This window comes from Oncorhynchus mykiss, chromosome 6 (genome assembly GCF_013265735.2).
Source record: "Oncorhynchus mykiss isolate Arlee chromosome 6, USDA_OmykA_1.1, whole genome shotgun sequence".
Taxonomy (NCBI): Eukaryota; Metazoa; Chordata; class Actinopteri; order Salmoniformes; family Salmonidae; genus Oncorhynchus; species Oncorhynchus mykiss.
The window spans coordinates 88,994,348-89,009,561 of record NC_048570.1 but is presented as its reverse complement, the minus strand read 5'-3'; the positions used below and the strand labels follow the sequence as shown (position 1 = coordinate 89,009,561).

Below are 15,214 nucleotides of genomic sequence, written 5' to 3'. Positions count from 1 at the left end.
TAGGTATTCCTCTTATCTAGGTGGGTGAGGGCAGTGTGGATAGCAATTGAGATTGTGTCGTGTATGGATCTGTTTGGGGCAGTATGTAAATTGGAGTGGGTCTAGGGTGTCTGGGATGATGGAGTTGATATGTGCCATAACCGTCCTTTCAAAGTACTTCCTGATTACAGATGTGAGTGCTACAGGGCTGTAGTCATTGTGGCAGGCAGCCTTAGAGTACTTGAGAACAGGAATGATGGTGGTTATTATGAGATGTGACGATTACAGACCGGAGCAAGGAGAGGTTGAATAGAACTGTGAATGTGCCTGCCAGCTGTTCTGAGCATGCTCTGAGAACATGCCCTGGAATACCGTCTGGCCCCGCAGCCTTGAGTGTTGACCTGATTTAAAGACCTTACTCACATCGGCCTCAGAGAGCGAGACCACCCAGTCCTCTGGGCTGGCGGGGGCCCTCATGCACGGCTCGCTGTTGTTTTTGTCGATGCGTGCATAAAATCCATTGAGTTGATCTGGTAGAGGCATCGTTGGGCAGATCACGTCTGGGTCTTCCTTTGTAATCCGTAATGGACTGTAGCCCCTACCACATGCAGAGGACATCAGAGTTTGTATAATAGGATTCCAGCTTGTTCCTACAGTGTATTGATTGTTTGATGGCTCTGCAGACTTCGTAACAGGACTTCTGGTACTTGTTTCTGCCCTCAGCCATAGCCTCGGGGTGGCTGCGGTAGCCCTGTGTGCGGTAGCCCTGTGTGCGGTATCCCTGTGTGCGATAGCCCTATCTTTAAACTCTGTGTTAATCCTGGGCTTTTGATTGGGGAAGCAGAGAACCTTCAGTGTGGGGACAACGTCCACAATGCATTTCCTAATGAAGCCGGTAGTGGAGGTGATTAGCTCGTTGACGCTATCGGCGGAGTCCCGGAACATATTCCAGTCAGCGCTAGCAAAGCAGTCATGTAGCATAGCCTCCGATTTGGAGGACGTGACATGGCAACTTCCTGTCAACAGATAGATTCCCTCTCCAATTCCCTTTTCACCCTGTTTTCTCCATAAAGACTTTTGGCACACTAGAAAGCATAGAGAACAACAGGATGAGCTTCATTGTGTGAAAAATCACATCGTAATAAATTCTCATAGATGGGTCATTTCCATTTGAATTTCAATTCACCTCCTGAATTCATCTGTCCACCACTCTAGAAACCACAGTGTTCCATTCCACCCTCTCCATCAACCCTTAGCATGGTGTGTGCAGTCTGGTGTGGGTAGGAGAGAGATACAGTGTTGATTGAGTCAGAACTCTCCCTAGAGAGTGATGAAGGGGGGGGGGGGTGGGTGGTGTGTGAGGGAGGAGCTATGGAGGGGTTAGGGAGGGAGGAGCTATGGATGAGGAGTTAGGGAGGGAGGAGCTATGAAGGGGGGGGGGGGGGGGGGGGGAGCTATGGAGGGAGGAGCTATGGAGGGAGGAGCTAGGGAGGGAGGAATTAGGGAGGGAGGAGCTATGAAGGGGAGGGAGGAGTTAGGCAGGGAGGAGCTATGGAGGGAGGAGCTAGGGAGGGAGGAGTTAGGGAGGGAGGAGCTATGAAGGGGAGGGAGGAGTTAGGCAGGGAGGAGCTATGGAGGGAGGGATGAAGGGGCAGGGAGGAACTATAGAGGGAGGGATGGGGAGGGAGGAGCTATAGAGGGAGGGGAGAGGGAAGAGCTGAGGAGGGAGGAGCTATAGAGGGAGGGGAGAGGGAAGAGCTGAGGAGGGAGGAGCTATAGAGGGAGGGGAGAGGGAAGAGCTGAGGAGGGAGGAGCTATAGAGGGAGGGGAGAGGGAAGAGCTGAGGAGGGAGGAGGGAGGAGCTATAGAGGGAGGGAGGGGAGAGGGAGGAGCTATAGAGAGAGGGAGGTGACAGGGTGGGAGCCAACATCTACTGGACAACATCAACTGGGCCTGGCCTGTGCTCTCCACACACATTCACATGAAATACCCACACATTCTCACACACACACACATATTCTCACACACACACACACACACACGTTCAGACAGCATGGTGAAGAAGGCGCAACAGCGCCTCTTCAACATCAGGAGACTGAAGAAGTTGGGCTTGGCCCTTAAGAAAGGAAATGTTCCTCCTTATATTCTGATTCAGACAATACTGGGATCGTAATAAAACCACATTCTGATTTCTGGCTCTTAGAAATGTTTGTTTTGCAGCTCACATGTAGGATTGCTGCTTAAAGCCAGTTGACTTGACAGTTTAAATGTCTTCATTCTGTTGGCTGAAGAGGTTTAGGTTGCTGCCCTTTGGCCTCAATTCTCCTCTACCATGCTTTCTTTTTGTCTCTCTCTCCATCCCCCGCTGTCTCTCCATCCCCCGCTGTCTCTCCATCCCCCGCGGTCTCTCCATCCCCCCGCTGTCTCTCCATCCCCCGCGGTCTCACCATCCCCCCGCTGTCTCTCCATCCCCCGCGGTCTCTCCATCCCCCCGCTGTCTCTCCATCCTCCCGCGGTCTCTCCATCCCCCCGCGGTCTCTCCATCCCCCCGCGGTCTCTCCATCCCCCACGGTCTCTCCATCCCCCGCTGTCTCTCCATCCCCCGCGGTCTCTCCATCCCCCCGCTGTCTCTCCATCCCCCGCGGTCTCTCCATCCCCTTCGGTCTCTCCATCCCCCCGCGGTCTCTCCATCCCCCCGCGGTCTCTCCATCCCCCACGGTCTCTCCATCCCCCGCTGTCTCTCCATCCCCCGCGGTCTCTCCATCCCCCCGCTGTCTCTCCATCCCCCGCGGTCTCTCCATCCCCTTCGGTCTCTCCATCCCCCCGCTGTCTCTCCATCCTCCCGCGGTCTCTCCATCTCCCCGCGGTCTCTCCATCCCCTTGGGTCTCTCCATCCCCCGCGGTCTCTCCATCTCCTTCGGTCTCTCCATCTCCAGTCCTCTGTGACTGTCTCACTACAATGTTCATTATGGTTGTTGACTGTGGTTGTTGACTGGGGTAGCTGACTGGGGTAGCTGACTGGGGTAGCTGACTGGGCTAGTTGACTGGGCTAGTTGACTGGGCTAGCTGACTGGGGTAGCTGACTGGGGTAGCTGACTGGGGTAGCTGACTGGGCTAGTTGACTGGGGTAGCTGACTGGGGTAGCTGACTGGGGTAGCTGACTGGGGTAGCTGACTGGGCTAGTTGACTGGGGTAGCTGACTGGGGTAGCTGACTGGGCTAGTTGACTGGGGTAGCTGACTGGGGTAGCTGACTGGGGTAGCTGACTGGGCTAGTTGACTGGGCTAGTTGACTGGGGTAGTTGACTGGGGTAGCTGACTGGGGTAGCTGACTGGGGTAGCTGACTGGGCTAGCTGACTGGGCTAGTTGACTGGGGTAGCTGACTGGGGTAGCTGACTGGGGTAGCTGACTGGGGTAGCTGACTGGGCTAGTTGACTGGGCTAGTTGACTGGGGTAGCTGACTGGGGTAGCTGACTGGGGTAGCTGACTGGGGTAGCTGACTGGGGTAGCTGACTCGGGTAGCTGACTGTGGTTGTTGAGTGCACAGCGGGTGAAAAAGTTCTCAAATTGATTCTTATAGTGTTTGACTATCAAACTGTAACACACTACCCAATACGATTATAATAAAGTTTTCATTTGTATTCATGCCTCAAACACATTTTATACCGTGCCATTGCCAAGTAAAATATACTTTAAAATATAGACTTTAGAGGGCATTCATGTAAAATAAATGACAGTTGCAATCTGACAGTAAAATGTTTCGCCTTTCATGGCGAAATCTCCTTTAATATTTTTATCGGAACGAAGATGACCAGTGCCGCTCACACTTGTGCTCACCCGACACCCCCCCCCCCCACACTGATTCCTAAAGGAGATTATTTTCCTTGACTCCATTGTGCTCGTCCAACAATAGGTGGGGTTCAGGTGCAGCTACCTCTTTTTACTAAGAAGACGGGACAATGTATCGCAGCGTTTAGAAATAGCCTCTTTATCAAGGTCGGCTTTTCTCAGCAAAATGTGTTTTAATAACTAGAATTCTATGTAGTTCAGGGTTTGGGGTTTCTCCGAATTGTGGTTTTGTATTCTTAACCAGTGGATACAGATCTAGACACAGTGATTGTGAAGAATTGGGATTTTTAGATTTGTGTAATTAAATCTCTCATTTGGGTTCAAGTTATTCGTATGTTGATTAGTAGTGTTTATCAAAGTGGATCTCTTCAACAAAATTAAGAAATGGGTTTAGCTTTTAGTGACAGATTTGATATCACATAACAACCTTCTAGAAGCTTCCGTGTTATGCTGTGTGGTCTTAAGTTGTTCAGTTGTGTCCTTGTGTTTCTCCCAGGAGCCTCCTGTTCTTCCTGTGGGTCAGTTCAGCCAGAAGTTTGTCCACTTCATCACACAGTGGTGAGTCAAATTGTTTTACATTTTGTCATTTAACAGATGATCTTATCCACAGCGACTTACAGTTAGTGGATTCATCTTAAAATAGCTAGGTGAGAAAACCCTTATCGCTCTCTCTCAAATATCAGCCTTTTGATGTGTTGGTTTCAGCCGAACAGAAATAAACCTAAACAGAAACCTAATAAATCAACAGAGTCAATATGTTTAAAAATTAAGTTCAATAATTGGATACAATTGAATAGCATTTAATTTGCCAAAGGCCAGACCTCAACCATGTTAATTTATTTTTAAATCCATCGTCTTTAGTACACTAAATGTAATCGTTAATATGAATTTAGTAGGCTGTATTTTTTTTTAACTTGATGACTCATGTAGGACATGCATTATCACTGTAGTGCCCTCCACTCTCCTATGTCTGATAATGGTGTTGGGTGGTAACGGGGCAGCTAGCAGAGACAGGATAACAAGGACAGGCCTTATCCCAATATACCAGGCTCTCCTGAAGGACAAATTATCTCTCTGATTTGTTTCTTTACTGCAGCAACACAGCACAATATTTACACTGACCATGTCTCCCATGGTCTGTTGGCCCCCTGTTAGCCAAATGCTCTCACTGATAAACACACAGCAGGGGGAACACACCCAATGGACTGACCTACCGGCCAAAAGCAGGACCTTAACAGTGTGTGCATGTTTCTGCATGTGTATGTCCTTGTACGTGTGTCTACATACCGCCAGCTGTTGTTTACCTATCTCTATGCTTTATTTACTCAAACAGGCCAGGTCTCTGTTTCTCTTCTCCGTGCCCGCCCCAGCCCTGGCACCGGGTTGGCACTGCCACCTCCCAGGCTATTCTTAGAGGTCCCTGTCCTGTCCCTGGTCCCTGCCTGCTGTGATTCATCACACAGTAACTCGGTTAGCTCCAGACGGGCCTCTCTAGAACCACACACTAATCCTTCACAGTCCCCTATGTAGGTCGCCCTGACGAATCTCCACTCCTCATTCTCAGGACTGGCAGGGTCCTCACACAGGGTCAATGACTGTTTGGGTACTTAGTGTGTGTGTGTGAGCTGGCGCTGGTGGTTAGAGTGGTGCTGATGCAGATGGTTTTGATCTGCTTTATTGTTCAAATGATAGTAGGCCAACACACACACACACACACACACACACACACGCACACAACATCGAGGAGACCTCGTATGAGGAATATGGACTGGTTGTCCACACATTTTATTGTCAGACTGTACTAGCCATAGCATTTCCACTGCGTGGGGCTCATAGTGTAACAAAAGCACCATTGGGACAATCTGGCAATTAGGCTTGTCAGGTTTGTCAGTAATGTCCTTGGACGCTCATTAGGAACAAATGCTCATTAGGAAATGACTTATAGAAAAATGTAAGTAATGAACCACAAAATGAAATAGTCTTACCTTCAAAAATGTCTCTGTATGTTTAAACAACATTGTAATAAAACTGCTGTTTTCTCTGTTCAGCATGAAGAGACTCCCCAAAGAGAGGCCTGCTCCTACCAACCTTATGGTGAGTTACCATGTTACAGACTATAGAAACCTCCTAACAACCTTGTGGTGAGTTACCATGTTACAGACTATAGAAACCTAACAACCTTATGGTGAGTTACCATGTTACAGACTATAGAAACCTCCTAACAACCTTATGGTGAGTTACCATGTTACAGACTATAGAAACCTCCTAACAACCTTATGGTGAGTTACCATGTTACAGACTATAGAAACCTCCTAACAACCTTATGGTGAGTTACCATGTTACAGACTATAGAAACCTAACAACCTTATGGTGAGTTACCATGTTACAGACTATAGAAACCTAACAACCTTATGGTGAGTTACCATGTTACAGACTATAGAAACCTCCTACCAACCTTATGGTGAGTTACCATGTTACAGACTATAGAAACCTAACAACCTTATGGTGAGTTACCATGTTACAGACTATAGAAACCTAACAACCTTATGGTGAGTTACCATGTTACAGACTATAGAAACCTCCTAACAACCTTATGGTGAGTTACCATGTTACAGACTATAGAAACCTCCTAACAACCTTATGGTGAGTTACCATGTTACAGACTATAGAAACCTAACAACCTTATGGTGAGTTACCATGTTACAGACTATAGAAACCTCCTAACAACCTTATGGTGAGTTACCATGTTACAGACTATAGAAACCTCCTAACAACCTTATGGTGAGTTACCATGTTACAGACTATAGAAACCTCCTAACAACCTTATGGTGAGTTACCATGTTACAGACTATAGAAACCTCCTACCAACCTTATGGTGAGTTACCATGTTACAGACTATAGAAACCTCCTAACAACCTTATGGTGAGTTACCATGTTACAGACTATAGAAACCTAACAACCTTATGGTGAGTTACCATGTTACAGACTATAGAATCCTCCTAACAACCTTATGGTGAGTTACCATGTTACAGACTATAGAATCCTCCTAACAACCTTATGGTGAGTTACCATGTTACAGACTATAGAAACCTAACAACCTTATGGTGAGTTACCATGTTACAGACTATAGAAACCTCCTAACAACCTTATGGTGAGTTACCATGTTACAGACTATAGAAACCTCCTACCAACCTTATGGTGAGTTACCATGTTACAGACTATAGAAACCTCCTAACAACCTTATGGTGAGTTACCATGTTACAGACTATAGAAACCTCCTACCAACCTTATGGTGAGTTACCATGTTACAGACTATAGAAACCTCCTAACAACCTTATGGTGAGTTACCATGTTACAGACTATAGAAACCTCCTAACAACCTTATGGTGAGTTACCATGTTACAGACTATAGAAACCTCCTAACAACCTTATGGTGAGTTACCATGTTACAGACTATAGAAACCTCCTAACAACCTTATGGTGAGTTACCATGTTACAGACTATAGAAACCTCCTAACAACCTTATGGTGAGTTACCATGTTACAGACTATAGAAACCTAACAACCTTATGGTGAGTTACCACGTTACAGACTATAGAAACCTACCAATCTTATGGTGAGTTACCATGTTACAGACTATAGAAACCTACCAACCTTATGGTGAGTTACCATGTTACAGACTATAGAAACCTAACAACCTTATGGTGAGTTACCATGTTACAGACTATAGAAACCTCCTAACAACCTTATGGTGAGTTACCATGTTACAGACTATAGAAACCTCCTAACAACCTTATGGTGAGTTACCATGTTACAGACTATAGAAACCTCCTAACAACCTTATGGTGAGTTACCATGTTACAGACTATAGAAACCTCCTAACAACCTTATGGTGAGTTACCATGTTACAGACTATAGAAACCTACCAACCTTATGGTGAGTTACCATGTTACAGACTATAGAAAACTCCTAACAACCTTATGGTGAGTTACCATGTTACAGACTATAGAAACCTAACAACCTTATGGTGAGTTACCATGTTACAGACTATAGAAACCTACCAACCTTATGGTGAGTTACCATGTTACAGACTATAGAAACCTAACAACCTTATGGTGAGTTACCATGTTACAGACTATAGAAAACTCCTAACAACCTTATGGTGAGTTACCATGTTACAGACTATAGAAACCTCCTACCAACCTTATGGTGAGTTACCATGTTACAGACTATAGAAACCTCCTAACAACCTTATGGTGAGTTACCATGTTACAGACTATAGAAACCTAACAACCTTATGGTGAGTTACCATGTTACAGACTATAGAAACCTACCAACCTTATGGTGAGTTACCATGTTACAGACTATAGAAACCTACCAACCGTATGGTGAGTTACCATGTTACAGACTATAGAAACCTCCTAACAACATTATGGTGAGTTACCATGTTACAGACTATAGAATCCTCCTAACAACCTTATGGTGAGTTACCATGTTACAGACTATAGAAACCTCCTAACAACCTTATGGTGAGTTACCATGTTACAGACTATAGAAACCTCCTAACAACATTATGGTGAGTTACCATGTTACAGACTATAGAAACCTCCTAACAACCTTATGGTGAGTTACCATGTTACAGACTATAGAAACCTCCTACCAACCTTATGGTGAGTTACCATGTTACAGACTATAGAAACCTCCTAACAACCTTATGGTGAGTTACCATGTTACAGACTATAGAAACCTCCTAACAACCTTATGGTGAGTTACCATGTTACAGACTATAGAAACCTCCTAACAACCTTATGGTGAGTTACCATGTTACAGACTATAGAAACCTCCTAACAACCTTATGGTGAGTTACCATGTTACAGACTATAGAAACCTCCTACCAACCTTATGGTGAGTTACCATGTTACAGACTATAGAAACCTCCTAACAACCTTATGGTGAGTTACCATGTTACAGACTATAGAAACCTCCTAACAACCTTATGGTGAGTTACTATGTTTCAGACTATAGAAAGCTACCAACATTATGGTGAGTTACCATGTTACAGACTATAGAAACCTCCTAACAACCTTATGGTGAGTTACCATGTTACAGACTATAGAAACCTCCTAACAACCTTATGGTGAGTTACCATGTTACAGACTATAGAAACCTAACAACCTTATGGTGAGTTACCATGTTACAGACTATAGAAACCTACCAACCTTATGGTGAGTTACCATGTTACAGACTATAGAAACCTACCAACCGTATGGTGAGTTACCATGTTACAGACTATAGAAACCTCCTAACAACATTATGGTGAGTTACCATGTTACAGACTATAGAATCCTCCTAACAACCTTATGGTGAGTTACCATGTTACAGACTATAGAAACCTCCTAACAACCTTATGGTGAGTTACCATGTTACAGACTATAGAAACCTCCTAACAACATTATGGTGAGTTACCATGTTACAGACTATAGAAACCTCCTAACAACCTTATGGTGAGTTACCATGTTACAGACTATAGAAACCTCCTACCAACCTTATGGTGAGTTACCATGTTACAGACTATAGAAACCTCCTAACAACCTTATGGTGAGTTACCATGTTACAGACTATAGAAACCTCCTAACAACCTTATGGTGAGTTACCATGTTACAGACTATAGAAACCTCTTAACAACCTTATGGTGAGTTACCATGTTACAGACTATAGAAACCTCCTAACAACCTTATGGTGAGTTACCATGTTACAGACTATAGAAACCTCCTACCAACCTTATGGTGAGTTACCATGTTACAGACTATAGAAACCTCCTAACAACCTTATGGTGAGTTACCATGTTACAGACTATAGAAACCTACCAACCTTATGGTGAGTTACCATGTTACAGACTATAGAAACCTAACAACCTTATGGTGAGTTACCATGTTACAGACTATAGAAAACTCCTAACAACCTTATGGTGAGTTACCATGTTACAGACTATAGAAACCTCCTACCAACCTTATGGTGAGTTACCATGTTACAGACTATAGAAACCTCCTAACAACCTTATGGTGAGTTACCATGTTACAGACTATAGAAACCTAACAACCTTATGGTGAGTTACCATGTTACAGACTATAGAATCCTCCTAACAACCTTATGGTGAGTTACCATGTTACAGACTATAGAAACCTCCTAACAACCTTATGGTGAGTTACCATGTTACAGACTATAGAAACCTCCTAACAACCTTATGGTGAGTTACCATGTTACAGACTATAGAAACCTAACAACCTTATGGTGAGTTACCATGTTACAGACTATAGAAACCTCCTAACAACCTTATGGTGAGTTACCATGTTACAGACTATAGAAACCTAACAACCTTATGGTGAGTTACCATGTTACAGACTATAGAAACCTACCAACCTTATGGTGAGTTACCATGTTACAGACTATAGAAACCTACCAACCGTATGGTGAGTTACCATGTTACAGACTATAGAAACCTCCTAACAACATTATGGTGAGTTACCATGTTACAGACTATAGAATCCTCCTAACAACCTTATGGTGAGTTACCATGTTACAGACTATAGAAACCTCCTAACAACCTTATGGTGAGTTACCATGTTACAGACTATAGAAACCTCCTAACAACATTATGGTGAGTTACCATGTTACAGACTATAGAAACCTCCTAACAACCTTATGGTGAGTTACCATGTTACAGACTATAGAAACCTCCTACCAACCTTATGGTGAGTTACCATGTTACAGACTATAGAAACCTCCTAACAACCTTATGGTGAGTTACCATGTTACAGACTATAGAAACCTCCTAACAACCTTATGGTGAGTTACCATGTTACAGACTATAGAAACCTCCTAACAACCTTATGGTGAGTTACCATGTTACAGACTATAGAAACCTCCTAACAACCTTATGGTGAGTTACCATGTTACAGACTATAGAAACCTCCTACCAACCTTATGGTGAGTTACCATGTTACAGACTATAGAAACCTCCTAACAACCTTATGGTGAGTTACCATGTTACAGACTATAGAAACCTCCTAACAACCTTATGGTGAGTTACTATGTTTCAGACTATAGAAACCTACCAACATTATGGTGAGTTACCATGTTACAGACTATAGAAACCTCCTAACAACCTTATGGTGAGTTACCATGTTACAGACTATAGAAACCTCCTAACAACCTTATGGTGAGTTACCATGTTACAGACTATAGAAACCTAACAACCTTATGGTGAGTTACCATGTTACAGACTATAGAAACCTACCAACCTTATGGTGAGTTACCATGTTACAGACTATAGAAACCTACCAACCGTATGGTGAGTTACCATGTTACAGACTATAGAAACCTCCTAACAACATTATGGTGAGTTACCATGTTACAGACTATAGAATCCTCCTAACAACCTTATGGTGAGTTACCATGTTACAGACTATAGAAACCTCCTAACAACCTTATGGTGAGTTACCATGTTACAGACTATAGAAACCTCCTAACAACATTATGGTGAGTTACCATGTTACAGACTATAGAAACCTCCTAACAACCTTATGGTGAGTTACCATGTTACAGACTATAGAAACCTCCTACCAACCTTATGGTGAGTTACCATGTTACAGACTATAGAAACCTCCTAACAACCTTATGGTGAGTTACCATGTTACAGACTATAGAAACCTCCTAACAACCTTATGGTGAGTTACCATGTTACAGACTATAGAAACCTCTTAACAACCTTATGGTGAGTTACCATGTTACAGACTATAGAAACCTCCTAACAACCTTATGGTGAGTTACCATGTTACAGACTATAGAAACCTCCTACCAACCTTATGGTGAGTTACCATGTTACAGACTATAGAAACCTCCTAACAACCTTATGGTGAGTTACCATGTTACAGACTATAGAAACCTCCTAACAACCTTATGGTGAGTTACTATGTTTCAGACTATAGAAACCTACCAACATTATGGTGAGTTACCATGTTACAGACTATAGAAACCTCCTAACAACCTTATGGTGAGTTACCATGTTACAGACTATAGAAACCTCCTAACAACCTTATGGTGAGTTACCATGTTACAGACTATAGAAACCTAACAACCTTATGGTGAGTTACCATGTTACAGACTATAGAAACCTACCAACCTTATGGTGAGTTACCATGTTACAGACTATAGAAACCTACCAACCGTATGGTGAGTTACCATGTTACAGACTATAGAAACCTCCTAACAACATTATGGTGAGTTACCATGTTACAGACTATAGAATCCTCCTAACAACCTTATGGTGAGTTACCATGTTACAGACTATAGAAACCTCCTAACAACCTTATGGTGAGTTACCATGTTACAGACTATAGAAACCTCCTAACAACATTATGGTGAGTTACCATGTTACAGACTATAGAAACCTCCTAACAACCTTATGGTGAGTTACCATGTTACAGACTATAGAAACCTCCTACCAACCTTATGGTGAGTTACCATGTTACAGACTATAGAAACCTCCTAACAACCTTATGGTGAGTTACCATGTTACAGACTATAGAAACCTCCTAACAACCTTATGGTGAGTTACCATGTTACAGACTATAGAAACCTCTTAACAACCTTATGGTGAGTTACCATGTTACAGACTATAGAAACCTCCTAACAACCTTATGGTGAGTTACCATGTTACAGACTATAGAAACCTCCTACCAACCTTATGGTGAGTTACCATGTTACAGACTATAGAAACCTCCTACCAACCTTATGGTGAGTTACCATGTTACAGACTATAGAAACCTCCTAACAACCTTATGGTGAGTTACCATGTTACAGACTATAGAAACCTCCTAACAACCTTATGGTGAGTTACCATGTTACAGACTATAGAAACCTCTTAACAACCTTATGGTGAGTTACCATGTTACAGACTATAGAAACCTCCTAACAACCTTATGGTGAGTTACCATGTTACAGACTATAGAAACCTCCTACCAACCTTATGGTGAGTTACCATGTTACAGACTATAGAAACCTCCTAACAACCTTATGGTGAGTTACCATGTTACAGACTATAGAAACCTACCAACCTTATGGTGAGTTACCATGTTACAGACTATAGAAACCTAACAACCTTATGGTGAGTTACCATGTTACAGACTATAGAAAACTCCTAACAACCTTATGGTGAGTTACCATGTTACAGACTATAGAAACCTCCTACCAACCTTATGGTGAGTTACCATGTTACAGACTATAGAAACCTCCTAACAACCTTATGGTGAGTTACCATGTTACAGACTATAGAAACCTAACAACCTTATGGTGAGTTACCATGTTACAGACTATAGAATCCTCCTAACAACCTTATGGTGAGTTACCATGTTACAGACTATAGAAACCTCCTAACAACCTTATGGTGAGTTACCATGTTACAGACTATAGAAACCTCCTAACAACCTTATGGTGAGTTACCATGTTACAGACTATAGAAACCTAACAACCTTATGGTGAGTTACCATGTTACAGACTATAGAAACCTCCTAACAACCTTATGGTGAGTTACCATGTTACAGACTATAGAAACATAACAACCTTATGGTGAGTTACCATGTTACAGACTATAGAAACCTACCAACCTTATGGTGAGTTACCATGTTACAGACTATAGAAACCTACCAACCGTATGGTGAGTTACCATGTTACAGACTATAGAAACCTCCTAACAACATTATGGTGAGTTACCATGTTACAGACTATAGAATCCTCCTAACAACCTTATGGTGAGTTACCATGTTACAGACTATAGAAACCTCCTAACAACCTTATGGTGAGTTACCATGTTACAGACTATAGAAACCTCCTACCAACCTTATGGTGAGTTACCATGTTACAGACTATAGAAACCTCCTAACAACCTTATGGTGAGTTACCATGTTACAGACTATAGAAACCTCCTAACAACCTTATGGTGAGTTACTATGTTTCAGACTATAGAAACCTACCAACATTATGGTGAGTTACCATGTTACAGACTATAGAAACCTCCTAACAACCTTATGGTGAGTTACCATGTTACAGACTATAGAAACCTCCTAACAACCTTATGGTGAGTTACCATGTTACAGACTATAGAAACCTAACAACCTTATGGTGAGTTACCATGTTACAGACTATAGAAACCTACCAACCTTATGGTGAGTTACCATGTTACAGACTATAGAAACCTACCAACCGTATGGTGAGTTACCATGTTACAGACTATAGAAACCTCCTAACAACATTATGGTGAGTTACCATGTTACAGACTATAGAATCCTCCTAACAACCTTATGGTGAGTTACCATGTTACAGACTATAGAAACCTCCTAACAACCTTATGGTGAGTTACCATGTTACAGACTATAGAAACCTCCTAACAACATTATGGTGAGTTACCATGTTACAGACTATAGAAACCTCCTAACAACCTTATGGTGAGTTACCATGTTACAGACTATAGAAACCTCCTACCAACCTTATGGTGAGTTACCATGTTACAGACTATAGAAACCTCCTAACAACCTTATGGTGAGTTACCATGTTACAGACTATAGAAACCTCCTAACAACCTTATGGTGAGTTACCATGTTACAGACTATAGAAACCTCTTAACAACCTTATGGTGAGTTACCATGTTACAGACTATAGAAACCTCCTACCAACCTTATGGTGAGTTACCATGTTACAGACTATAGAAACCTCCTAACAACCTTATGGTGAGTTACCATGTTACAGACTATAGAAACCTCCTAACAACCTTATGGTGAGTTACCATGTTACAGACTATAGAAACCTCTTAACAACCTTATGGTGAGTTACCATGTTACAGACTATAGAAACCTCCTAACAACCTTATGGTGAGTTACCATGTTACAGACTATAGAAACCTCCTACCAACCTTATGGTGAGTTACCATGTTACAGACTATAGAAACCTCCTAACAACCTTATGGTGAGTTACCATGTTACAGACTATAGAAACCTACCAACCTTATGGTGAGTTACCATGTTACAGACTATAGAAACCTAACAACCTTATGGTGAGTTACCATGTTACAGACTATAGAAAACTCCTAACAACCTTATGGTGAGTTACCATGTTACAGACTATAGAAACCTCCTACCAACCTTATGGTGAGTTACCATGTTACAGACTATAGAAACCTCCTAACAACCTTATGGTGAGTTACCATGTTACAGACTATAGAAACCTAACAACCTTATGGTGAGTTACCATGTTACAGACTATAGAATCCTCCTAACAACCTTATGGTGAGTTACCATGTTACAGACTATAGAAACCTCCTAACAACCTTATGGT

General features: G+C 42.6%; 1 protein-coding gene across 2 annotated transcripts in view; it reads left to right on the top strand.

Annotated features, from left to right (window-relative positions):
• The window catches only part of LOC110526789 (dual specificity mitogen-activated protein kinase kinase 5), a 137,025-nt gene that overhangs the window by 102,034 nt on the left and 19,777 nt on the right, over window positions 1-15,214 (top strand). For both annotated transcript variants that reach the window (XM_036981434.1, XM_036981433.1), the window contains exons 20-21: window positions 4,324-4,385; window positions 5,876-5,921. In XM_036981434.1, coding sequence (XP_036837329.1) covers window positions 4,324-4,385; window positions 5,876-5,921 — 108 coding nt within the window. The remainder of the gene's footprint in view (window positions 1-4,323; window positions 4,386-5,875; window positions 5,922-15,214) is intronic.